General features: G+C 42.0%; 1 protein-coding gene across 1 annotated transcript in view; it reads left to right on the forward strand.

The window, feature by feature from the left end:
- DOK5 (docking protein 5) overlaps positions 1-27,474 on the forward strand; it is a 170,236-nt gene that overhangs the window by 133,269 nt on the left and 9,493 nt on the right. Inside the window, exon 7 of the mRNA XM_003932601.3 lies at positions 26,558-26,678. Coding sequence (XP_003932650.1) covers positions 26,558-26,678 — 121 coding nt within the window. The remainder of the gene's footprint in view (positions 1-26,557; positions 26,679-27,474) is intronic.

The following is a 27,474-nucleotide window of genomic DNA, read 5'->3' on the forward strand; positions in this document are numbered from 1 at the left end:
CCAGACGTGAGCCACCATGACAGGCCTCCAAAAAATTCTTAAGAATGAATTGCTGAATCAAAGGCCGAAAATGCTTTGAAGGATTTGCTTGTCTTTCCAAGCAGGCTTCCAGGAAGACCTCCTTTTTGAACTAATACAATCTTGGTATCTATTTCCCCATCTACTTAGGAATGCTGGGTATTTCAATAAAAAGAGATCAGTGGATGGATGAAGAGAGAGAGAGAGAGAGAGAGAGAGAGAGATTGGGAGGGGAAAGCGAGACACAGAGAGAGAGAGAGAGAGTGAGGGAGCCGGAGTGAGCTGTGAAGTAGAATTCAAGTCACTTAAAACTTACAGGGCGGCCGGGTGCAGTGGCTCATGCCTGTAATCCAAGCACTTTGGAGGCCAAGGCGGGCAGATCACCTGAGGTCAGGAGTTCAAGACCAGCCTGATCAACATGGTGAAACCCCGTCTTAATTAAAAAAAACAAAAAACAAAAAACAAAAACAAACAAACAAAAAAACTTACAGGGCAACGTGTCATTGCATTAGTGGTGTGCAGCTATTCCATTAGATCCCTTTAGGCACCTGAAGAAGTTTTTCTAAGATCATCTTATTGGCAAAGCCATCAATTAACATAAATTGTTTTGTACTTGAAGGCAGGTTCTGCATGCTCATGCACATGTTTTTCCATTTACAACCTCCTCATTATTTCCGCCAAAAATTAATCAGGAATATGAGTAAATCGTTTGGATTATCCCTTTGCAAATTTAACTAGAAAATAATGTCACTTGCTCTTAATTTGCTGTATGCCTAATGACTTCTGTGAAATAAATATGATTTTTAAAGCCACGGCATCCTGTTTTAGATGGAAGTGAGTAAGCTTCAACGTGGGATCTGAATAAGGAAGGATTGTGAAAAGCTTAAAATCAATGCACTTCAATCAATCTCTGATTAGGGGATACCATGCTAAAACAAACAAACGAAGGCAACGTTACTGGCTCACCCTGCCTAGGTTGCTGTTTTGCCTTTTCTGGTAATTAAGAGTGGATCTTCATATACCTGGCTACATTCCACTAGGAATTGCCTTTATATGACTGCCGACTTGCTTCTATGAGATGGCCAAGGTCATAACCGGAGAAACATGGCGAAACTCATATCTGGCCTTAGCCTCACTATTTGGAAGACCTAACTCACTGTTAACTATCACTGTTGTAACATTCCCAAGAGTGCATCTAGAGACAGAAGGCTGCACTTTGGGTCCATACCAGGCTGAAATTACAGCCTGGAGCAAATTGATTTGAGTCAGCCTTATGACTCTCAATCCCAAAACTCATAAAGAAGGGCCCTGTGGGTCAGATAACAATAGTAACAGTTGTGGGAGGCTGAATCATGGCTCCCCGAATATGTCCACATTCAAATCTCTGCATTCTGTGAATATTACCTTACAAGGCAGAAGGGACTTTGCAGATGTGACCAAGATAAGCATCCTGAGATGGCGAGATTATTCTGGCCTATCCAGGTGGGTTGAATGTAATCACATGTGTCTTTAGAAGAGAGAAACAAGAGGACCGGAGCATGGCTCACGCCTGTCATTCCAGCACTTTGGGAGGCCGAGGCGGGCAGATTGCGAGGTCAGGAGATCAAGTCAAGCCTGGCCAACATGGTAAAACCTCGTCACTACTAACAATACAAAAATTAGCTGGGTGTGGTGGCGGGCACCTGTAATCCCAGCTACCCTGGAGGCTGAGGCATGAGAATCCTTGAACCCAGAAGGTGGAGGTTGCAGTGAGCCAAGACAGCGCCACTGCACTCCAACCTGGTGACAGAACGAAACTCTGTCTCAAAAAAAAAAAGAGAGAAACAGGAGTCAAACAGAGGGCAAGGCAGTGGCGGAAGCAGAGAGAGAGAGAGAGAGAGAGAGAAGGGGTGGAGAGGAAGATTTTAAAATGCCACACAGCTGGCTTTGAAGTGGAAGAGGGGACTGTGAGCCGAAAGCTGTTGGTGGCTTTGAGAAGTTAGAAAAGGCATGAAAACAGGTTCTCCCCAAGAACCTTCCGAAGGAACCAGCCCTGTTGATGCTTTGACTGCAGCCAAGTGAAACTGATTTTGGACTTCTGATCTCCAGAACTGTAACACAGTAAATTTGTGTGGTTTTATGCCACCAATTGATGGTAATTTGTTTCAACAGACATAGAAAACTACTATGATAAAAACATCAGTAATAATAAAACAAGAATGTGTCGTATCTCTGCTCTGTAACAGACAATATTTTAAGGATGTTTTGTGTAATTTCTAAACCTCATGAGAACTCTTGCACTGAAGACCCCAAACCACCAGCTTAGAAGGTAGTAGGGCTCAGATTTGGAACAGATGTGCTGGCATCACCCCACCTGACACTGTATCTTTGAATCCAGCCCCTACATATGTTTTCTTTGCCCTGCATTGAATTTTTAAAGAGGAAACGTAGAGGAGAAATAATAACTCACTGCTATTCTAAAAACTCCAAATTAGTGACTGACATTTAAAAATTAAGAGCTTACACATAAATCTCAGAATTTTTTTTTTTTTTTTTTTTTTTTGAGGCAGAGTCCCGGTCCATTGTCCAGGCTGCAGTGCAGTGGCACAATCTTGGCTCTTTGGAACCTCTGCCTCCCCGGTTCAAGAGACTCTCCTGCCTCAGCCTCCAGAGTAGCTGGGATTACAGACACATGTCACCAAGCCCAGCTAATTTTTGTATTTTAGTAGAGACAGGATCTCACCATGTTGGCCAGGATGATCTCGAACTCCTGACCTCGTGATCCACCCGCCTCAGCCTCCCAAAGTGCTGGGATTACAGGCGTGAGCCACTGCACCTGGCCAGATTTTTATATTTTCTTGAAAAGTGGAAAGGTCTGGCAATGCTGATCTTGCATCCTGACACGGCAATGCTTAGATACACCCAGTGGTGTCTGCCCTCACACGTCCTTCTCTGGGACCTTGCTACCGATGCTATGGCTAATTGATGTCTGTATTACTACTTGAATTAATTTTCTATTGCCATGTAACAAAGTACCACAAACTATGCACCATTAAAACAACACACATTTATTATTTTACAGTTTCTGTGAGTCAGGAGTTTTGGCATAGCATAGTGGGCCTTCCTCATCAGTTTTTCACAGGGCTGTAATGCAGGTTTCTGTTGGGGCTGCAGTCTCATCTTAAGGTAAAAGTGGGGAAGGATCCACTTCCCAGCTCACATGGTTATTGATGGAATTTAGCTCCTTGGAGCTGTGGGATCGAGGGCTTCAGTTTCTTGCTGGCTGTCAGGCAGAGGCCAGCCTTAGCTCCTGGCCACATGGACCTTGCCAGTACGGCTACATACTTCGTCAAAGCCAGCAAGAGGCCACAATCCTATGTATCGCAATCATGGAAGGATTCTTTTATTCACTTTATCACTCTGCCATAGTCTATTGATTTTTGGTTCTTTTTTTTTTTTTTTTTTTTTTTTTTGGAGATAGAATCTTGCTCTGTTACCCAGGCTGAACTGCAGTGGTGCAATCAAGGCTCACTGTAGCCTCAACCTCCTCTCACCTCTGCCTCCTGAGTATCCAGGGATGATTAGCATGCCTGGCTCCTTTTATTTATTATTTATTTTTTGTAGACCTGAGGTCTCCCTATGATGTTGCCCAGCCTGGTCTCAAACTCTGGGTTTAAGCAAACCTTTTTCCTCTGCCTTTCAAAATGCTGAGATTACAGGCATGAACCACTGCACCCAGCCAGTCTACTGATTAAAAGCAAGTCATAAGCCCTGTGCATGCAAAGGAAGGGGACCACAGAAGGGGATGCCCACCAGGTGGAGGAGGTCATGGGTCTCCTCAGTGTCTGTCCCCTGCACCATGAACATTTCTGGAATAGTATTTACTTAGTGGTTTGATTTTTCACTCTTAAATATTTTTCCTGCTTTATGGCATTTGCTTATAATACTGTATATTTCTTGAACATCTATGATATGCCCAACTCTTTAGTGATAATAGCCACTGTTATTTTTCAGGTCTCTTACAATATAAGATATAAGAGACTTTACTTGCCTTTTCTGTAATCACCACAATAACTCTGTGGAGTAGATTCATTTGTACACTCTCATTCATTTGACCATTTAAACATGTTTATTGAGAACCTACTATGTTCTGTTTTGTGTGCCAGGATAGAGTGGTAAGTAGGCACTTGAGGCCCATGCTCCTACAGGAGCTTACAATGGAAAAGAATATTTTATTTGTGATCCCTGACCTGGAAGGAATCAATGTCCTATGATATAGATGAGGAAAGAGACGCTCAGCATGGTGAAGTCATTTGTCTGCAGCTATACAGCTCATTACTACTGGAGCCAGGAATGCAGGATGGTTTTATCTGGTTCCTGAAACTTTACCTCTGGTCATGATGCCTCAGTCCTCTGAGGGGTTTTAAAGCTCTTATGTCCCCACTGAGCATGGTCTTAGCATTTTTAAATGACGTTGATAATCAGAGCACCTTTCAGAAACATCTATCAATGTGTAATCTGTCTTTTAAAAAATCCCTGTTAGGGCTGAGCAAGGTGACTCACACCAATAATCTTAGCACTTTTGAGAGGACAAGGCAAGAGGATTGTCTGAGCCCAGGAGTTAGAGACCAACCTGGGAAACATAGGGAGACCCCGTCTCTAGAAAATATTTAAAGATTAGCCCAACATGATGGTGCATGCCCATAGTTCCAGCTCCTGGGAAGGCTGAGGCAGGAGGATGGCTTGAGTCCAGGAGGACCAGGCTGCAGTGAGCTGTGATAGTGCTACTGTCCTCCAGCCTGTGCGACAGAGCAAGGCCCTGTTTCAATAAATCATACAAGTATATGTAATGTATTTATAGTTTATAGATGATTAATATTATATATTGCATTAATTGTATATATTTATTATATATATTTTGATATATAAAAATATATATAGCAAGACCCTGTTTCAACAAATTATATATCTATATGTAATTTATTTATAATTTATATAGAATTAATATATATTATATTAATTATATATTTATGATATATGTAGCAAGATCTTGTTTCAATAAATTAGATATGTATATCTAATTTATTGATAATTATATATAATTTATAATTTATATATCATTAATATTATATATTATATTATGTATATTTATTATATATTATATATAATTTATTGAAACGAGGTCTTGCTGTATATACATTTATATATATAAATTAAAAATCACTGTTGAATGAAATCTCATTTATTCGTGTAGTATTGGCTTTAGATAGTAGTCTTACCATCTTATTTCTCGTCTACATTTCCGCTTTAAAAATTCAATGCATTGTTATTATTCACTCTAACGGGGGTGCTGGAAGAAGGTGGGATGGGCCTGGAGTGTGAGGTGGAGGGCTATCTGTGCATGTGACGGCGAGCCGAGGATTGTCTTGTACCAGCTGCCAGCTGCCTTGCTGGAGAAGCAGCAGTAAGACTTCAGGACAGCTCAGGCACTCCCTTGAGCAGCTAGCTATTTTTGCCACCTTGGAGATCAGTGTCTATGACAAAGTCTAATTTTGGAACAAGGAGTGGCAATGTGTGGGATGTTCCTCATTCCACGACTGGGGTTGTCATTTTTAGACTTTCCTTCAAGGCAAGAGCCTCAAGGTGAAGAATGCCTGATAGTTAACAGGTTTTCCCAGGGGCTCTGAGTGGAGTGGCGGGAGTGGGGCTTCACTGATGGTGACATTCAGGCCCCTGAGTGACTTCTGCCCCCTACTCTGAAGCCCTGATTTACACGCAGGCTTGAGAGTTCAATCTGAAGTGTTTTTTTTTTGGTCACTTCTTTGTGTTTCTTTGTTTAATGGATTGAGTTACTTCCAAGCTGGGATTTGCAAATACAATTTGCTAATGAATTTGTAGAATTCAAGTAGTATTCTTCCTCAATTCTTGAAACCAAATTAATTTATATTCAATCTAATTTTAAAAGGAATATGTTACGCAAGTTGTTTTCTTAGATATAGAGGGCATCAAAGAAATCATAGAATCAATTTCATTACTATTCAGACACTAAAGCAGACCCTTGCATGGTGGGGTCTCATGTGTGTAAACACTCTTCTCACGACTCAGCATCTCCCCTGTCCTTGCCCCTCCCCGCCACGTAAGGAAATCTGTCTTTACCTCTTCTATTTATGGGGTCTGGTTAATTGGGTTAACTTATGGATTTTAAAAAATATACTGCTTAAAGCAATGATCATTTTTCCCTCCCGAATTAAACCCTTTTTATATCCTGGCATATTAATTATCCTTCAAAAAACTTCTATGAAATACCTATTTGCTTGCAAAGCAATGTGTTAGATCTTATGATGAATATATAATAAAGCATAATTTGTTTTCTTTTTTTTTTTTTTTTAAGATAGAGTCTTGCTCTGTCGCCTAGGCTAGAGTGCAGTGGTACAATCTCAGCTCACTGCAACCACTACCTCTCGGGTTCAAGCGATTTTCCTGCCTCAGCCTCTGAAGTAGCTGAGATTACAGGCACCCACCACCACTCCTGGCTAATTATTGTATTTTTAGTAGAGACAGGGTTTCACCATATTGGCCAGGCTGGTCTCAAACCCCTGACGTCAAGTGATACACTCACCTCAGCCTCCCAAGTGCTGGGATTACAGCCGTGAGCCACCGCGCCCGGCATTTGTTTTCATCTTAAAGGAGCTTACCATTTAAATAAGGAGTTCTAAATATACCCCTCATGCAACAGTATAATTCTGTGGGTTCAATTTGCTGTGGTCTCTTTGGAGGACAATGTGTTCTTATTTATTGAAATTAAATCCACACATCTTTTTATTCAGCGATAGTTCTTCTAGGCATTTACTCTGAAGTAGACTAGCAAAAGTGAAGATGATGTGTACACAAGTGTTCATGGGAGGACTTGTTCCCTTATTCTTAGGTCCTCTTTCCAACAAATATTTGCTGAGTCCTGCTATCCGCTAGATAGTATATGAGGTCTTAGGGAAAAGACTCTGAAGATGACAAAGGTCCCATTCTTGGGGAGCTCATTTGTAAGAGCGGAAATAACTAGAAAGAGGTTAAGTGTCCACCACAAGGGGACAGATTGTGGCACACGATGTAACAGGAATGAATGAGGCAGTTCACTAGAAGTAGAAGAGAGTCACTTGTAGTAATCACCACATGGAGAGAGTCCTATGCAATCCTATCAGGGTGTGTAAAGGAAATGAATGAATATGAGAAAGAACTCAAGGTGGATTCTCACACCTTCCCTAAAGCTCTTATAAGTGAAGAAAATTAACTCTGACAGCGTACAAATGGATGTGTTAGCGCTGGCTGCCCCTCGGGAGCAAGACTATGATTTGGGGAGCCTGGGAAAGGACTTTTGTGTATCACTTTCTGTCTTTCTCTTATATTTAATTGTTTTAAACCATGGCTATATATTATTGGAAAAAGAAACAGTGGTTGAGTTTCTGGCATGTAGCAAATGTAATTGATTCAACTGGTGAGAGAGGGAGGGTTCTTTCACTTTGAGTACATAAAAATGCATGATTGGCTAGGTGCGGTGGTTTACACCTATAATCCCAGCACTTTGGGAGGCCGAGGCGGGTGGATCAACTGAGGTCAGGAGTTTGAGAGCAACCTGGCCAACATGGCGAAACTCTGTCTTTACTAAAAATAAAAAAAAATTAGATGGCTGTTGTGGCTGGTGCCTGTAATCTCAGCTACTTGGGAGGCTGAGGCGTGAGAATCGCTTGAACCCAAGAGGTGGAGGTTGCAGTGAGCCAAGACTGCACCACTGCACTCCAGCCTGGGTGACAGAGTGAGACTTAGTCTCCAAAAAAAGAAAAAAACATGGTTAAAGATGATAACACCTTAAAAAAATATGTGGTAAAGATTAGAAGCTTGATAGGAAAATTCTCAGGGCTATAGAGTCTCTGTCAAGGGTCAAGAACATCTTTTTGCAGGTTATGCCTGGGCTGAATTTTAGGATAAACAAGAGTTAGCTGCATGCTGCTGCTGCTGCTGCTACTGACAGTAACCATGATAAGTCAGATATTTCTTGAGGACTTACTATGTGCCAGGCACTATTCCAAGTACTAGCTGTATTAACATTTAATCTTCATTCAACATGCTGTACCAAAGGGCGCAACCATCCCGTTTTTATGGCTTAGGAGTTTGAAGTGTCGATGCATAGATAGGAAGTGATAAAGCCAAGATTGAAACCCAGGCAGCCACTGGCTCTGGTGTCCACACTTGCACCATCACGCTGCACTTACTAAGATGGGGGCTCTGTAAACAGGTAGTACTTTACGAGCTTGATGGTGGCAAGACAGTCTGTCATGCCATGACCCTTCCCTCATGTGAGATGTTCACTTAGGAGCATAAAATCACAGGTGCATCTGGTTGACCTGTGGGTGGCGGTGAGTAATCCTATTTCCCAGTGTCAAGCATGCCAAAGGAGATAGAGATAGAAATAGTGATGAGGGCAGAGAGAAGAAAGAATTCAGTGCAGTTTCCAATCTGTGTTGAGAAGTCAAATAATAAGTTCAGAAACTCTTAAGATTTGCAGAATGATGGTAGCGGGGCATGAAATAAAGTACAGGACCCTTCTCAGCACGGAGCTCTGTATGACTGCACGTGCTGTACTCCTGTGAAGCCAGCTCCAGTGAAGAGTTATGCTGGGGATTATATATAAACAGGATGTGATCAAGCAAACTGGAGCATGTAGTCACCCTAAACCAGCAATTCTCAATTAGTGGCAGTTTTATTTCCCAGGGCACATTTGGAGGTATCTGGAGTCATTTGTGGCCGTCAACAGTGGAGTCCCATTGGCATCTGGTAGGTAGAGGCCAGGAGTGGTGTATATGTCGTACAATCGGACAGCCCCACCTCCGACCCACACACACTAAAGAATGAGCTGGCCCCAAATGTCAATAGGGCCAAGGTTGAGAACCCTTGTTCTTCAGGTAGACAGGTTCTGCTTGAAGCTGGGCCAGCATTTGATGGGTCTGTGTGTTTGGGGTTGAGTATCTCTCCTGAGCTGTGCGACTCAGCCTCTCTTTGCCTTGTTTACATTTTGTATAATATGTGGGTGATCCTAATGCCTATTCCTTGCTGTGTTGGTTCAAATGAGCTAGTACCTGTAAGGCACCAAGACAGGGCATAGCAAGACTCAACACATGTAAACTGTTACGGTGATTTCCTTTTCACTTACAGAAACCAGTTATGGGTTGGGCCAGGAGAAAGAGACTCACCTTGAAACAGTGGGGATATGAACAGGCAACACCAGGAATTTGAATGATGGGGCTGAGAGCTTTTGTTTCCTTAAGACCCTGGTGGCGTTTGTGCAGTGTCAAAGAATAGGGCAAGCATGACCGCATGAGACTATGAGCTAAGGCCTCTGCCTTCTGTGTGGCTCATAGCCTAGTTCTCAGCAGGAATTCTATAAATACGGACAATTATACCTGCTTTCTAAAGCAAAGTGCAACAATAAAACAATGTATTAATACCTGGTGCAGGTGATTCTGCCACCAGCCCACCCTTCACTCTGGCATGTGCTTGACATCTTGTCACAAAAGCACCTGCTTCCATTGAGTATGAGCCTGGTGTTTAAAGGGACAATCTGATTATATGGGACTTTTATCTTGTGCATTAACTTTAAAAGCTGACCTCTGACTAAGTGGCAGCTCCACTTGAGGCTGTAAACCTCCAGAGGACTGGGACAAGGTCCCATGGGTGTGTCATAAGCTCGGGGTCTGGCACAGGACTTAAAGGTTTGTTGAATGAACAAAATAGGGATCAAATAAATTATCGTATGAGCCAAGAGAAAAAGAAAAATGAAGCCAAAATACCAAGTTCAGTTCTCTCCTACTGCCCCAACAGGGCACAGCTTCCAGGCAAGTCTGCTTTAAAAGGCCACAGAAAACTCAGTCCCTGAGGATGTCTATTTCAACGTACAGGTGGGGGAAAGGATTTTTTTTAGTAAGGAGGCAGAAAAAGTTACCAGAGGCAAAGGGAGCAATGAATTTGTTTTATGCATGTGGCTGAGAATTCAGATGGCTTTGAATAAATTGATGCAAATCACTTTCATTTCCCATGAAAATAACCATTTGAGTGCATCTGGTGCTCCGCAGCACGCTGCACTTGGAAATTTGGCCCCAAATGGTTGATTTCATTCAGTCTGCTTTGTCAAAGCCGTAAGCCACAATGGAGGCATTGTTTCCGCCAGGGCTCTGCCTGCTGTGTGGTGTCTTTGCTGCATTTTTTCCCTTAGCAGGAAAGCAGTCTTTCTTTCTTATCCAGTTTTTTTTTTTTAATTGTTGTATTTTCTAACATTTAAGAAGTAAGCCTCTACTCTCTCTATTTGCTTGACAGTTTCATAATATTCTGTGGTATCTTGTTAAGATTTGGATGATAGGAGTACTCATCACTTTTCCTCTAGATGTCAGAACTAAGGAGCGGAGTTGGAGAAAGTAAAGACAGCTCTTTGGGTGGTTCCTGCCAAACATCTGTCAGAGCTGGAATCAGAGTTAGGCAGCCCATGAGGACCAGTTCATTAGAATGTCGGGGAAGACCACATGTTTGGCAGATCATCAATTTTCACTTGAAAGAAAGCCCCTGGGACAGTAGGGGTCCACCGGCCTCGCAGATGTTCTAATACCGTGTTTTTCAAGATGGTGGGGGCATTCTCATCTCTTCGCAGCCTAGACGTTTGGGTAGTTGCCATTTTTTAGTCTTTGGAAATACAATAATTCAGATGCCTTTTATCATTTGGAACAGAGTAGATTTGAGTCCTTCAGGGTCTGTATAATACTCTCAGTACTTTCTATGAGAAATAGGTGAGATTGTGTTATGAACTATAGCTCTGGAGTAAGAGGCCACGTCTTATATCCTGGCTGGACATCTTTAGCAGCTCAGGGTCCTTGGGCTACTTTACCACTCTTATTACAGTTCCGCCTTCTGCAAAGTGTGAATTATATTGGTTCACATCTTGCCAGGTGAGACAAGGCAGGTAATTTCTTGGCACAGTGCCTGGTACCTATGAAATACAGAAGCAAACTGAGCTGTTATTATTACTGACTTCTAGTGGAAGAATAAAATAGCAAGCGGAAGGCAGATTATAGGAATTCCCATTCACACAAATGATTCATTCATTTCTGCCATCAATTCATCCAGCTGTAATTCAAATATCCAATCCCTTTTTATTAAATCCCTTTTTATTAAATGTGTACTATGTGCCAGGACTCATGGTGGGCACAATGAGCATATACAGGAAACCTCTGCCTTCAGGAAGGAGAACTCTGCTGGGAGGAGGGTGGTTCTTCTCTCTTTTTTTAGAGGAAGGAGCACCATTGTGGAGGCAGACAATGATATATCCAAAGCTTGGCTTTCAACTAATTCTGTGACCAGACACTCTTAAATCTTGGGAACAGAGAAAGTGTGTTTATTAATCTTAAGTTTCCAGCCCCTAACGCAATGTGTGGCTTATAAATGGTGTCCAGAATATATAAATAAATGGAATGAGGAAATGAATGAACAGAAGAACACTGAGTGCAGAATTAGTGGAAAGAGGTGAGGGAAAGGGTGGAGGTTTTTAGGTAGGAAGCATGTCAGCAGAAAACCCAGTTAGGAGGCTTCTTCTAATTGAGGGATAATTAGAGTTGGAATGAGCGGCTCCATCTGGCTCTTTGCTGAGAGTCTGCCTGCTTTATTTCATTCAATTTTCACAACTCTCCTTAGAGATAGAGACTAGTTTTTGAATCTTATTTATTTTTACATAAACACATGTCTGTAAAATTTAACTAACTGAAAATTATCATCATATAGATGATGATTAGTACTCTATTTTTTCTTTTTATAATTTGTTTATATGCATCGCTTTTCCCCTCCTGTCTCTTTATTAGCAATTCCTAAACCTTGGTAAAAAGTTCACATGTACCTTTCCATGTTTTCCTGTGTATCCATATAATCCTATCCAGATATGCACATCTGCATACATAGACACATACACACACAGACACATACAAAATATGGGTGTCATGATGCAATTGTTTATTTTACAGAATTGTGATCACGTCACACACGAACTTCTAGTTTTCCGTTCAACAGCAAATACTGAATGGAAATAGTTTGAAGTTGTAGTATAGCTCTAATTCAGAGGTTGGCAAACTACAGCCCAGGGGTGAAATCTGGCCCGTGACTGCTTTTGGAATTTAAATTTTATTGGAACACAGCTACACCCTCTCTCTTCATTTATGAGTTGTTGTTCACACTGAAACAGCAGAGTCAAGTAGCTGGCGATGGTATGGCCTGCAAAGCCATTTACTATCTGGTCCAAAACAGGAAAGTTTGCAAACTTTGTTCCGATTCATTCTTTTTGATGGCTGCATGATATTGCAGAGTCATAATGTAACATCACTTATTAAACCTGTTTATATGAATATCAGATTTTTGCCATTAAAACAGTAGTCTTTGGCTATGAAGTGAGTCCCTGAAAACAAACCAAAATTAAACAAAGCAAAACAGCAACAAAGCCAGAACTACAAGAGTCATCCTTTGTACACAGTTCTTACAGATTGTTGACCTTCTTGAACCGAGTTTATGAACTTTAGTTAACTGAGTTTCCTAAACTTAGGAGTAGGATTGCCGAATTCAAGGATAAAAGTAGCTTTTAAAAATATTTAAATCAGTGTTGTTACATTGTCTTTCAAAATACTGGAGTACCTTGCATTTTATTTGACATATTAGTAGATCCATTTGGTAATGACAGAAACTGAGGCTCAGCGGCTCACCCTGCAGCTAAGTAGAGAGCCATGATGGGAACCGAAAGCCCTGGACTGATACTCACTGGGAACTGAAAGGAAGAAACGCATTTGGGAGACTTGTCAGAGGTTGAAAGCGGAGACAGCCTCTAGGGTCTGAGTGTACATGTGTCTGTGGTTTGGGTAAAGGTGACGGGGTGGGGAAAGGGAAAGAGGCAGTGGATTTCCAACGTACCTGTGTATCACAGTCGTCTGCAAGGCTTGTGAAGCCACAGATTTCGGGGCTTTACCTTGAGTGTTTTTTTTTTTAAATTATATTTTAAGTTCTGGGGTACATGTGCAGAACGTACAGGTTTGTTACATAGGTATGCATGTGCCATGGTGGTTTGCTGCACCCATCAACCCGTTATTTACATTAGGTATTTCTCCTAATGGTATCCCTGCCCCAGTGTGTGATGTTCCCCTTCCTGTGTCCACGTGTTCTCGTTATTCAGCTCCCATGTTGTGTTTGGTTTTCTGTTCTTTTGTTAGTTTGCTGTGAATGATGGTTTCTAGGTTTGGAATTAACCCAAGTGCCCATCCATGGTAGACTGGCTAAATAAAATGTGGCACATATACACCATGGAATACTATGCAGCCATAGAAAAGGATGAGTTTGTGTCCTCTGCACCTTGAGTGTTTTAACAGGCCTGGGGCGGGCATTGGAATGTGAATTTTCGATAAGTACTCAAGCGATGTCGAAGTCACCAGATCAGATAACATGCTTTCAGAACCGACTCTCTGAAGAGAACTTTAGGATCTGGCCCCTTAGTCCTGAAAAGCACACACACACAAAAGTCTCGAGAAGTGTGACTGTCTCAAGAATAAACAAGGGATAGAATGGGAGCTAGAGAAATCATAGCCTGTCCCTTGCGCTTCTCCTCCCTTCATAATACAATGGTTCACAGTGGGACATACTCACTGTTCAGCAATCACATCCTGTGCTGAGAACAGTCAATTCAGGCCAAATTTTCTGCTTGTCTCATCACACCGAACACTAAGCAGCCTTTAATGTGGGTCGACACTGCATGTTCACAAGGTTGCAAGTGTTTAGAGAAACAAGAACAGGTTGTAAAGTGGTTACGTTTTCTCGTTGGAGAAAATTGGGTTCTTTGAAGAAGTCATTCTTCCTGTAACACAAAGTGGAGTTCACCGAATCCAGCAGATGGAGGAAAGAGGAGGAACCAGAACTGAGATGTGCAGGTCTCTGTATGCCTGAAGAATGACTCGCTCTTCTCATCAACCATGTGGTGACCCCACGATGATCACAAAACGTGTTCAATAACACCTGCATCTCTGTTCCGGAGGAATTGGTTGCTGCCACTTAGCATAGCAATTTTAAGCAGTTTGTATTGCTCCAATGAACCTACTTCATCAAACAGAACGAGTCCCCCCAAATACAGCTAATATATTTTTCTCAACAAATTATGCCTCATACCAAACCATATGAGATGTATTTGTGAGAACTTTAGGAAGGTATTTTATAGACCTCAGAAATAACGACTTTTCAGACTTGGTAAATAACGTAACACACTGCACAAACTCACTTTTGATTTATAACGTCTTTTAGAAAATGTGTTGTCTACGACCATCATTCTCTTTTAAGGGAGATCATTTGGTCTGAATCTTGTAGAAATACATGGAACATTTTAAGATTCAGTTAGAAACATATTTGATATTCACGAACAATTTGGAATACTTTCTCGTTAGAGGCTCAAAATCATGTTTGGTTTCTTTGAGGACTCTTTGCTGCTGTCCTGTGAATTTCCCCTGGCTTTTATTTTCTAGTGTCATTTGGAGAAAACTAAAGGGGTTAGGGATGGCACTGGGAGGAGGGCCTATAAAACCACAGCGTGTGAAGTAGACAAGTACTTCCTCTTTGTAAGACTGCGTTCAGAGGAATAATGCACTTAACATATCCCTCAGTGCCTCATTCACAGATCCAGAGTCCTTGAAACTGGTGAACAGAATACTGTGCAAGTGAGCGAGGAAGCTGTGATTGATTCCGACATGCATTCATTTCAAAATAAAGCATTTGGATTAAAAGATTTTATTGGCAACAGGATATAAAATGCAAATAGTGCAAAAGAACATAGACTATAAAACAAGTCTCTGTCCCATGCATAGTCATCCCAGACTCCCAATTTACATTGTCAGAAGCAAACACTTTACCAGATTCCGTCGAATCTTTCTAGAATATAAATCGTTTAATAGATACAAAACATATTTGTTAATACATTCATTTATTCTACACGTATCAGTACCTGTTCTCTATTAGGCGTTGTTCCAGGAAGCAGGAGTATAACAGAGAACAAGAACGAGTCTTTGTCCTCAAGGAGTTTACTATATTGCTGTGGAGAAGAAGCCAATCAATAATCAATATATAAATCTATATCAAGAATTGATGGATGCTATGAAGAAGATATAAGTATAAGGCAGAGGGAATGACCCGGAATGGTAACTCTGATAAAGTGATACCCAGGCAGACAGCTGAGATAAGTGAAAGAGGAGCCTTGGAAATTCTAAGGGCCAGGTGCTTCAGGCAGAGGGGGCCTTCAGTGCCAAAGCCCCGAGGCAGTCTGTGCTTTGCATGTGTGTGTGCAAAGAGGCTGGTGATTTTGGAGCAGATGATATGAGGAGAAGAGCATAGTAGGTGAAGTCTGAAAGAAACTGTGAGCCGGGTCCTGTCTGACCCTGTAGCTGTGAGCTGTGGATTTTCCTTGGGGAGAGTTGCGTAGTTATTGGGGAGTTTTGAGAAAGGGGTGATATTCTTTTTGCTTTCGAATTGATCACCCTGGAAGCTGTTTGGAAAACACTGGGGTTGCCCAGAGCGAGGGTACAAGCAAGAAGATGAATTAAGAGCTACTGCAGGCATCTGAGTATCTATGATCCATATTGTGGCATGGACCAAGGTGGTGGTGATGGAGGTGAGAGAAAGGGGTGGATTCTGGACGTATTTTTGAAAATTGGACCAGTAGGATTTGATGATACCTAAGAAGTCTCATAGAGTAGAGAAGACAGTCAATCTCAAGGTTGTAGTTGTTGTATGTGTGTTTTAACCGGAACAACATGTGGAGTGGAGGAAATCTCTACTCAGAAGGGGAAGAGGTTGAGGGAGAGGAGCGTGAGAAGCAGCAGTTCAGGACGTGTTAAATGGGAGGTGCCTACCAGTCATCTGGGTGGGTGTGGGAAGTAGTCTGTTAAATATACAGTGAGATTTGGGGGAGAGAGAAGGGTTCCAGGTTTCCAGCTGGGAATTGTTGGATTGTAGATAGACGGTATTTAAACCTGCCTGAATGACAAGCTCTCTCTGTGAATCTGTTTAGATTAATAATCGTCTTCCTTTGTTCTTAAGATCATTTCATATCCCTGCACAAAGATTTACCTTTTCTCTTCTTATTGGTTACAGATTAGTCTGTTAGACAATAATGTGAAGTTAAGACTTCTTTGAGTAAGAATAAAATCAAATTACCAACTCATTTACTTTTTTGATATAGCAGCAACATAAGTAATTTTTGAGTCTAAAATCCATTTTAACATGCAAATTAAAATGAAATTCTAATGTTCATTTAAAAACTGGTTATCAGAACAGTCGTCAATATAGTAGATCCCAGGATGAAAATTGTGTCAGCAGGAAAAAAAAAATGTTACAAAAGAGATTGGGTCAGAATTTAATTTTACCATCTCATCTGGTAAATTAAAAAAATGGTTAAGGAAATGAACAAAGTATGATACAGCCAAAGGATGGACTAAGATCCAGGCATTAAAATGATGCCGTGGAAGCTGGTATTTAGGAATGTTAGGAGAAGTTCATAACATGCTAAATGAGAAAAGAGAATGGTGTAAGAATATTTACAATATCCAATTTGTATTAAATATATATTATATATGTACCTTTTAAAAAATATTGGTCCCTGGCAACATGGCAAAACTCCATCTGTACCAAAAATACAAAAATTAGCCTGATATAGTGGCATACGCCAGTTCTGTGTGTAGTTCCAGCTTGGGGGGGGCGAGATGGGAGGGTCACTGAAGTCCAGGAGGTTGAGGCTACAGTGAGCCATGTTGGTGCCGTTGCATTCCAGAAGGAAGGAAGGAAGGAAGGAAGGAAGGAAGGAAGGAAGGAAGGGAGGGAGGGAGGAAGGGAGGGAAGGGAGAAGGGAGGGAGGGAGGGAAGGAAGGAGAGAAAGAGAGAAAGAAAAAAGGAAAGAGAGAGAAAGAGGAAAGAAAGAAAAAGACTGGAAGAAATATACTGTGTCAAAAGTGGTTTTTATTTCTTTGTTTTGTTTTTCTGGGTAATGGATATGGGGTGATTTAAAATGGATATGGGGTGATATAAAATACCTTATATGTTTTTCTGTATTTTCTAAACATAATAAAAAACATAGCAAAAGGTAAAATATAGTTTAAAAAACATAATTCATTACTTGTTAAAGAATGAGTAACAAATACTACAAAAATACACATTCTTCCCTGCTTTTAAGTGCCAGGCAAAATACTGCCAGACCCAGAGATAGAGCTGCCTTGGAGAATGTAAGCTGCCTGCAGGGGTTGTGGCTGAATGTGAGGGCCTAGAGCCTTTTGTTACTTTCCTGTTCCTGCAATGGTTCCACGCCTATAGCAGCATCTTAACTCGTGTTTGTTCCTTGGATTCTTGAATTCATTGTCCACCTACTGACACCAGATGATGCAATGTATTCTCTAAGCATACTGCTTGGTGGTTTTATGGATGGCTTTTTTGGCATCATTGCCTAAAATCATTTTAAGGCTTCTGCCCTCAAGCTAGAAAAAGTCCAATATCACATATTTAGATTTGAAAAGAGAATGTGAATGTTCCTATTACGACCTTGCTCAGAAATTCTTGCTCAAGACAATATCACAATTTAGAGCTCATTATAACTATTGGTCATAACTATGGAATTCCACAATGAATTATGTCTGGCCTAAGTGAGAATTAGCTGCAAAGCGAGAACTATTTTCTCTCTTTTTTACTGACAAGATATTAAGGACTAAAAGAGATTAAGTAACCAGCTTAGGGTCATGCAGTTATTAGTGGCAGAGTCCAGACTTTAACTCAGATTTTCTGACTTTCAAGTGGGCTCTTACCACAGTGGATTATTTATCAGTGTGACTGGTCTAAAGGTAAGAAATAGCACAGGACAGTAGTTCCTAGTTCATTAAGACAAAACCATCTGGGAACTTGTTACGAACTACAAATTCCTGGCCAGGCGCTGTGGCTCATGCCTGTAATCTCAGCACTTTGGGAGGCCATGGTGGGTGAATCACCTGAGGTCAGGAGTTGAAGACCACCCTGGCCAACATGGTGAAACCCCATCTCCACTAAAAATACAAAAATTAGCCAGGTGTGGTGGTGCACCCCTGTAATCCCCGCTACTTGGGAGGCTGAGGCAGGACGCTGAACTCGGGAGGCAGAGGTTGCAGTGAGCCAAGATTGTGCCATTGCACTCCAGCCTGGGTGACAGCAGTGAAACACTATCTCAAAAAAAAGTAAATAAATAAATAAATTCCTGGGCTCCACCATGGAAACTCTAGAAGTGCGGCCAGGAGTCTGCATTTGAACAAGCCTTCCAGGTGATGCTTCCTCTTGCAGTTGGGATAGCTGAACTGCTGACCCAGAGCCCAGAAACCACAGGGAGATCATGTTTTCAAATATTATTTCCACAGGAGAATAAGTAGGCAGAACCCAAAGATATTGTTCAGGAAGTCACCTGGAGAATGTCAGCGAAGGGAGGATAGTCTAGATGAGAGCCGAGATTTCAGCAGAATGAGAAAAACAGGTGTTCAGAGGCCGGCTTCATTTGGAACGTGGTTTTGCTGTTTCTCTCTTGGACTGAGATGTCCCTTCTGACTCAAGTTTGACCATGTTTTGTGTTTGAGATATTGATAGAAAATCATTTGGTTTTTATATATGAAACGGAAGATATAGTTGGAACTGGAAGTTCCTCAGGTTGCAAATGTGTTCAGGCGTGGATGTGGCTTCTGACTCAGCCAAATCTTATCGTCAAGACAGTGTCCTTATTCAGTCGCTTTAGGGCCCAGGTTGAGTGAAAGGAAAATTACAGTACGATTTGCATATGCCGAGTTGTTATTGGTAAAGACCCCACTTGAGTTACGAATACTTTAAGGAGCAACCTGATGAAAATGTAAGAGTCTGATGAGGATGAAATCAGGTACTGAGGTCCTGATCTGTTTGCCATAGAGAAGATTTGTGCTCGTTTCTGAATGAATCCAGACTGATGTCACAAGGACGGCATATGGTACTCATGATTGACTGTAGCAGAAAACAATTACATCCTGTCATGCTGTTCCATTTTGCAAAACACAATGCTCTACCATAAAAACAGTTGGATTCCAGAGAAGGACAATATGGTGCAGTATTGCAGCTGAGACCTGCCACTGCTCTGCACTCTGGTCTCAGACGCATGAAAGAAGTGCACTAGCAACAAGTACATGTCAGCCAGACCGAATGAGGAACAGGAAAACCAGAAATGCATTTGGCAGGTGTGGGAGACAGTTGTTTTTCTTTTCTCACTGACAAGCTATGCACAGTGGTCCAGTCATTAGAATTTTTTTCTCTCCCGAGAGGGCTGATAGAATTTTCTCACCGTTGTAAGGAAAGGAGCTTGGCACTCAACCCTTCACTCGCTGTGAGCACTGGGAGGTTTTTACAAGGCTTTTACTGTGCGGTTAATGACAATAACGATGGGGGATCATGCTTTAGCCAGTTGTCAGTTGGGTCTTCCTTCAGTGGTACTTCCTCTGGGAATGCTTGGCCTGAAGCAGCCACTCACTAATTCATCGTATCATGCTTTTTAAATGAACTTCAGGGCACCTACTAGTATCAGCTTTTATTTTTTTGGTAACAGGTTTATTAAATATGAACATACCACATGTACTCTACCATACACATATACCCTTTCAAACTGTACAATTTAGTGGTTTCAATATAGTCAGATTTGTGAAACTATCACAATTGGTTCCAAAACATTTTGATCACCCTAAAAAGTAACCCCACCTCCTTTAGCTATTACCCCTGCACACCAAAAATAAAATTCTAAGCTCCTCAGTCAACTGGAAGGACCCCTGTTCTCGGCTAAGGGCATTCAAAAGTTAAGCTGAAAAGCTGGTTCAGCCCATGATGGGAAGTAGGGGTCAGACTTTGGAGTTCAAGTGTTGAAGTGCAAGAAGGCATTTGTTTGACTTTCACAAAGACTTACCTTTCTACTCTGGCGGGATCTTGAGCTAACGCTGCTAATAGAATCAATCAGTGTGCAATGCTAAACTCCCCTGCTGTTGGACAATCCTAAGTGATTGTGCATATACACATAAGAAATATCTTTTCCTAAGGCCTTGCTTCTGTTCATCACTTGAATGACAAAGTAGAGTGAAGTAGTCTCATGGCCATGTTCCTAACTGTTAGTCACAGCCATGTTAATTTAACCTGGACCTAAAGTTTCAGCATGAATTCAGCCTTGGGCTAACAGTGCCTCTAATTCGATGGCTTGGTTAGGATTTATTTTTGAAAACGATTTTCTGCTACTTAGGAAACCCCAGTTAATTCATTCATTAATTCATCACACCTTTATTAAGCCTCTGAAAGCTCTAGCCAGGTGCTGGGGATAGGATACAGAGATAAAAGATAATCCCTGCTTTTCAACTATTCGTAGTCTAGAGCAGGAGGTAGTCTAGATTAGTGACTATCACAAAACAGTGAAATGATGAGGAATCTAGTAGAAGCAGCTGATCCTATTAAGGGAGAAGAAGAGATGTAAGGAGGATATCTAAAAGAGGTGATTCCTGAACTGATTCCTGAAGGGAAGGTAGAGGTTAACCAGGTAAGTAATGGGGAGCACCTTTGGGCTTCAGAGTGGATGTGCAATGGATTTCCTAGTGCTTGGAACTGGCTGGGTTAAATGATGTGGTTTAGGCTGTGTTGAGGCCTGAGAGGGGAAGGGTAGCAAGATCAGAACACCCCATTCTAAGAAGTTTGGCCATTAGTGTGAGGATATATAGTCCCTTGTCTGGTTAACTCAGGAGACTTGTCTGGATGTCCCCCATGGCTCTCCCAACTCTAATGTTTCATGATTCTTTAAAATTTTCTGACACAGGAAACTAGATGAATTATTTGTAATTTTGTGGGGATTTTGTTTGTTTGTTTGTTTTGTTTTGTTTTGTTTTGAGACAGAGTCTCACTCTGTTTCCAGGCTGGAGTGTGGTGTGGTTTTTCTATGTGTGTTGTTTGTTTGTTTGTTTTGGAATGGGGTTTTACTCTGTCACCAGGCTAGAGTGCAGTGGTGTGATCTCGGCTCACTGCAACCTCCACCTTCGTGGTTCAAGAGATTCTCCTGCCTCAGCCTCCTAAGTAGCTGGGACTACAGGCATGTGTCACCACACCAGCTAATTTTTGTACTTTTAATAGAGATGGAGTTTCACCAAGTTGGCCAAGATGATCTCAATCTCTTGACCTTGTGATAAGTCTGCCTCAGCCTCCCAAAGTGCTGGGATTACAGGCATGAGCCACCAGGCCCAGCTTTATGGTTGTTCTTTTATAGAGTTCAGGGACATGATTTTAGTAAGCTATATGGGGGCAGGAATGTGGGTCAGGTACGGTATACAGTTTGTACCACTATGACACCATTTCTATATTGCCACTGAACTCAGATGTATTTGAAAAATTGGAGATTTTTTACAATATTAAGGTTGTATTTGTTCCTAAGCCATTTTTCCTAAGAAAGGGAAGCCGAAATTAGCAGGAGTGAAATTATAACCTTATGCTGGAAGGGAAAAGGTAATTAAAAACTCATGCATAGGCAGGGCCTCTTCCAGAAGATGAGCTGTGAGTACAGATCCCTGGACCCCCGCCCTATAAAGGGTGTGGCCAGCCTTTGCAATCTCCCTCAGCTCCTGTTCATGTGGCTGCACACCCACAAGTGCCCGCTTTCTGCAAAAGCCCCTTCTCCACCTCTATCACCTGGACTTCCTCAAGCAGGCACTTCCAATCGAGTGTTTTCTGCATTTTTTATAAGCCCAAATCAACCTTCAGTCTAGCTGGGCTGTGCAAGCTATCCCCCAAAGTAACAATGAGTCTGGTTGTAAATAGACATACATTTGAATGGTCAACCCACCTCATGACTTTTCCTACAATTTTGTGAATGGGAGGTTTCTCAAGAATGTCTGTGTCACCTTATAGGGCAAATCCCCATACTTTACAATTCTATGGCTTGGGGTAATTTTTATTTTTACTTCTTAATGTGAAGATATTATGTTTATTGTAAAAAAAACTATATAAAACATATGTTTAAGTAGGAAGACTAATCTTTTCTCTCCAAATACAGTAAATGCTCATTTAACGCTGTTGATAGGTTCTGTGACTTTTAGCAGAAAGACATATTAAAAAAAACCAATTTTCCCATAGGCTGATTGACATAAGGAAGAGCTAAATTCTTATGGCATATTTCTGGTTACAAAAACATTACCAAACTTCTAGATAAAGTCAAAAACACTTGTAATGTTACACATTGAAATAAATGTGAGCTATACGTACATTTAAGAAAGATTAATAAAATCAAGATGATTATTTATCCAGTGTTTCCAGTTCAGGGTCATGGGTGGCCAGAGCCCATCTCTGCAGCTCTGGTTGCCAAAGGAGGGGCCCAGCCTCAACAGGACGCCCTCCCATCGCAGGTCACACCCACACCCACACCCACAGCTACACCCACGGAGACGGGGACCATTTAGACAGACCAGTGAAGCCAACGGGCAGAGTTTGGAGATACGAAAGGAAAGCACAGGACCCAGAGAAAACCCAAGCAGGCATGGGAAGAACATGCCGTCTCTACACAGCCAGTGACCCTGCCAGGAATAGATTTTATTTTTACATCAAAGTTATAATGAAACAAAGTCCAATAAATTGGTGTTATTTGAGGGCCTATGGCACTCCAGGTAACCAATTTTAACTCCTCCAAAAATGAGTGCTAACTGCTTTTTCCACCAGTGCATGTGGTACATCAGTGCTGCTCACTGCCCTTCACTGATGGTTGATACCAAGGACAGAGGGACTCAGAGCATCACAGAAGAGGGAAACCCACCTGCTGGATTCTCACCAAATGACTCCCTAAGTCTTCTCTCCCTTACACAATTATGCCGACATGAATGCATTGTTAAAAGGCTTTTCGTTTTGTCCAAAGACAATTAAAATGCTCCTTTCGTAATATTAGATTTTTTTTTCAAAGGGTTGAGAAAGAACTAGGAAGCCAGGCTTTGTACTATTCTCTTCTTCAGAACGCGACACTGCTGTCATTTCGCTCTTGTTCCCAAATCAGCTTTCTAAAAATACAGTCAAATCATGCTGGGCTGCCTAAATATATTTGCAGTGAAGTCGTGAATAATTTGAAGTGACTGGTATTCCTCAAATGTTTTCTTTGTATTAAATTTTCTGTTAAATTAAATAGAATCTCCTTATATTAAGAAAATCAAATAACCAGTACCTCTAAATTGAGTTCTTTTTCTTCTTTTATTTTTTGAATTCAATGCAAATGAAATAGAATGTTACCAAAAGTCACTGGTAAATAGTTTTGGGTTTTTTTTTTTAGACTTTCATGTATACAGAAATAACTGCTATGAGAAATTGATGAGGTGAGGGATATGTTAATTAGCCCAAGTGAATCTTTTTATAGTGTATCCATAGTTGAAAACACCATACTGTACTCTATAAATACGTATACTGATTATTTGTCCATTAAAAATAAATTTTAAAAATTGAAAACAAGAAACAGCCACAGAACTTTTCTACTAGCTTAGTACTTAGCTTTTTACTTAGCGTTTTTTTTTTTTTTTTGGTGAGATAGAGTCTCGCTCTGTCGCCAGGCTGGAGTGCAGTGTGGCATGATCTAGGCTCACTGCAACCTTTTTCTCCTGGGTTCAAACAATTCTCCTGCCTCAGCCTCCTGAGTAGTTGGTACTGCAGGCACATACCACCACAGCTAATTTTTGTATTTTTAGCAGAGATAGGGTTTCACCATGTTGGTTAGGCTGGTATCGAGCTCCTGACCTCATGATCCACCCGCCTTGGCCTCCCAAAGTGCTGGGATGACAGGCATAAGCCACCTCGCTCAGCAGTATTTAGCTTTTGAAACTTTTAATTTAAGAGTTTATTTTTAGGAAAAGTCCTCATGAGACCTAATGCTTTATAATTCCACTTGGGGACATGTTTTGGTAATTGTGGAATTATGAGACGGACAGGGAATTGTATTCAGCAAATGTAAATTCAATGCATGTAAATTAAATTATCTTTTAAGTGAATATTATAATCTTTTTTCAAGTTGAATCTCATCAACTACAATGAGTTTTGGTCTTCAGCCTACAAAGCCTCATATTATTTTGGCTTTACTGAGTGAATATACAGATATGCCTGAAATTACCATGCTGATGAGATGTGTACAGTGGAGACTTTTCTTTCTTTAAGAGATTAAAAAGATTTTTTTAAAAAATCTTAAAATGGGCACTGCAATTTCTAACTATCATCATCATCATCTTCATTTCTCCCATTTACCTATTTATTGCTAGGCAAGGCTAAGTAGGTGTCATCTCATCAAACTCTCATATGTCCCAAACAGGTAGGTGTTTAATGCCAACTATTTTCTTTTTTTTTTTTGAGATGGAGTTTCGCTCTTGTTACCCAGGCTGGAGTGCAATGGCGCTATCTCGGCTCACTGCAACCTCTGCCTTCTGGCTTCAGGCAATTCTCCTGCCTCAGCCTCCTGAGTAGCTGGGATTACAGGCACCCGCCACCACGCCCAGCTAATTTTTTGTATTTTTAGTAGAGACGGGGTTTCACCATGTTGACCAGGATGGTCTTGACCTCTTGACCTCATGATCCACCTGCCTCAGCCTCCCAAAGTGCTGGAATTACAGGCGTGAGCCACCGCACCTGGCCAATGCCAACTATTTTCAAATGAGCAACTAACATGACATTGTGCTGGGTCTGCAACCCCCTGTGTTTCCTTCATGGAACAGTATATAAATGTTTCATTTCCAATTCATGTAAATCTTCCATCTTTGTCAAGTATTACATGTGTCTATGTGTAGTTAACGGGCCTTGAATGGGGGGGATACTTAAATAGCCGCCAGCTTTCACCAATGGCAAAGTACTTCCCCGTGGACATCTTGCATAACTCTTTGTGGGTGAATTTTTTTAAAGATGAGAATGGATTATTTGATATTCAAGTATCCAGGAAATCCAACTTTGCAAATAGTGACTTCTTACATGATGGCATAATAAACCTGTATTGTGATTGTGTCTAAGACCAGGGCTCAGATGCAGGGGTGCCTGGAGGGCTGCTTCCACTTACACCCCGATTCTTCTTGAATGCATTGACCCCGTTCACCTTTCCTTTAATTTTACCCATCCTACAGGCGCTTTTCTCTCTGAAACTTTCCTTCTCTGGTACAGTTATTTCCCAATGTGGTCGGTCAGGCCACTGACTACTTTCTGATAATATGAGGGACTCGAATTGTGTTTTTACTCTTAGTTGCCTGTTACCAAAAGCTATTTCATCTTTTTTCATCCCTCAATGTCTGGAACAATGATTTATCAAGAAAAGTTACTTGTTCAAGCAGACTTTTCTTTTTCTGTCTTTCCGATGCTACAACACCCAACACAAGCCAGTTTAAACTGATAATAATTAGGCTAGATGCAGTGGCTTACACCTGTAATCCCAGCACTTTAGGAGGCCAAGATGGGTAGATCACCTGAGGTCAGAAGTTTGAAACCAGCCTGGCCAACATGGAAAAACTCCATCTCTACTAAAAATACAAAAAAAAGAAAGAAAAATTAGCTGGATGTGGTAGCATGTACCTATTGTTCCAGCTACTAGGGAAGGCTGAGGCAGAAGAATTGCTGGGGCCTGGAGGTGGAGGTTGTAGTGAAGTGAGATTGTGCCAACACACTCCAGCCCGGGCAACAGAGCAAGATTCCATCTCAAAAAAAAAAAAAAATCGAAAACTGAAAAGAATTAAGCGGCTAATACAATTGAAAAGTCTGGTCTGGGAACAGCCCCTGGATGCGGTGGGATCTAAGGTCTCTGTGGAGCTCGTCAAAACCTCTCTCTCCTTTTCTTAGCTGTCTTCTTCTGCATGATGTCTACTCACTGTCACCTTGTCCCTTTGCTGTTCCAAGATAGGCTCCAGTCCCATCTTCAGTCCTCAACAACTCCACAAGAAAGTTCATTCATTCAACAGGCGTTACTCATACATCCACTATGTGCACGGCGATGTTCTAGACTCTGGGGTTAGAGAAATAAACAAAACAGTCACAAATCTTTAGCTTACTTCTGCTGATTCTCTCTTCCACAAAAGAGTCTCATAATGTCTCAACGGATTATTTCGGACTGGTCTGGCAGGGGTTGAGACATTGACCACTGAGTGAATCCCAACAACGTGTCATCAGCCCAACCCTAAAGTCAGCGGTGGAATCAGCCCCACCAGGACGGGAGGGACTGAGCTGAGTTGGAGGGAAGTTCCCCAAAGGAGCATCACCAATGCAGTGTTGCCAGCAGGGTAAGGAGTGGATGCTGTGAAGTAAGGAAAAGCAGTAGCTGGTCACCGTGCCCACCGCCGTCAGCAAAGGCTCATTGATTTGCAGCCTGGCCAGCTTTGCGGTTCTTGCACTCCATGCTCTCTCCTGTTTCCTCAGTTGGGCCTCTTTCAGCCCCCGTGTTCCTAACGCACAACGTTTTTCCCTTTGGCTGCAGCTCCAGATGAAGATGAGTGAGCGGGCCGCTTCGCTGAGCACCATGGTGCCCCTGCCTCGCAGCGCCTACTGGCAGCACATCACACGGCAGCACAGCACGGGCCAGCTCTACCGCCTGCAAGGTAAGCGTGGGGCTGCCTATGTCTGGGATGTGGGCCAGGCCTGGCAGTTCTGAGGAGAGGGCTCAGCCGAACTCCCAGCTGCTGCGTGCCAGCTGGTCAGTGCCCTTCCTCCAAAGGTAGGACCCCAGTCAAGTCCTCACAACATGTGACACTTCATCTTTCTACAGCCATACTTCTCAGATATTTGCATCTCTCACAGTGTCCTGGGGGAAGTCAATTAAAACGTGGATTCTTGGGTTTCGTCCCCAGAGACTAGATTTTAAGGCGTAGGATGTGGCTGAGTGATCTGCACTTTTAACAGACCTGACACGGCGTCCTGGTGGAGGCCAGGGACCAGGCTTGAAGAAGTGACTTAGTGGACTGAGCAATACCATCAGCATTTTTTGAATTCTCAAATTTTTATGCTCTTCCCCAGACCTGCTGAGTCTGGAGCTGCGAGGGTAGGGCCAGGCCACCTGTATTTGCACAAGCCCTTCAGGTGATTCTCCTGAGAGCTCAGGTTTAGGAGCTGGTGTTTGTGTAGACCCCAGCCTGGGCTGAGGCCAGAAGTCATGGCTTCAGGTTTACTGGATGACTTTAAGCAAATCCTAATAAGCCCTTCTTCCAGAGAAGTGGTTTCTGAAGCATGATACACAGCAGCCCATAGCGGGGACAACATGAACAATATAAAATCCTACTTCAGCTGGCCGGGTGCGGTGGCTCACACCTGGAATCCCAGCACTTGGGGAGGCCGAGGCAGTGGATCACCTGAGATCAGGAGTTCTAGACCAGCCTGGCCAACATGGCAAAACCCCAT

The sequence above is a fragment of the Saimiri boliviensis genome, chromosome 9, assembly GCF_048565385.1.
Source record: "Saimiri boliviensis isolate mSaiBol1 chromosome 9, mSaiBol1.pri, whole genome shotgun sequence".
Lineage (NCBI taxonomy): Eukaryota > Metazoa > Chordata > Mammalia > Primates > Cebidae > Saimiri > Saimiri boliviensis.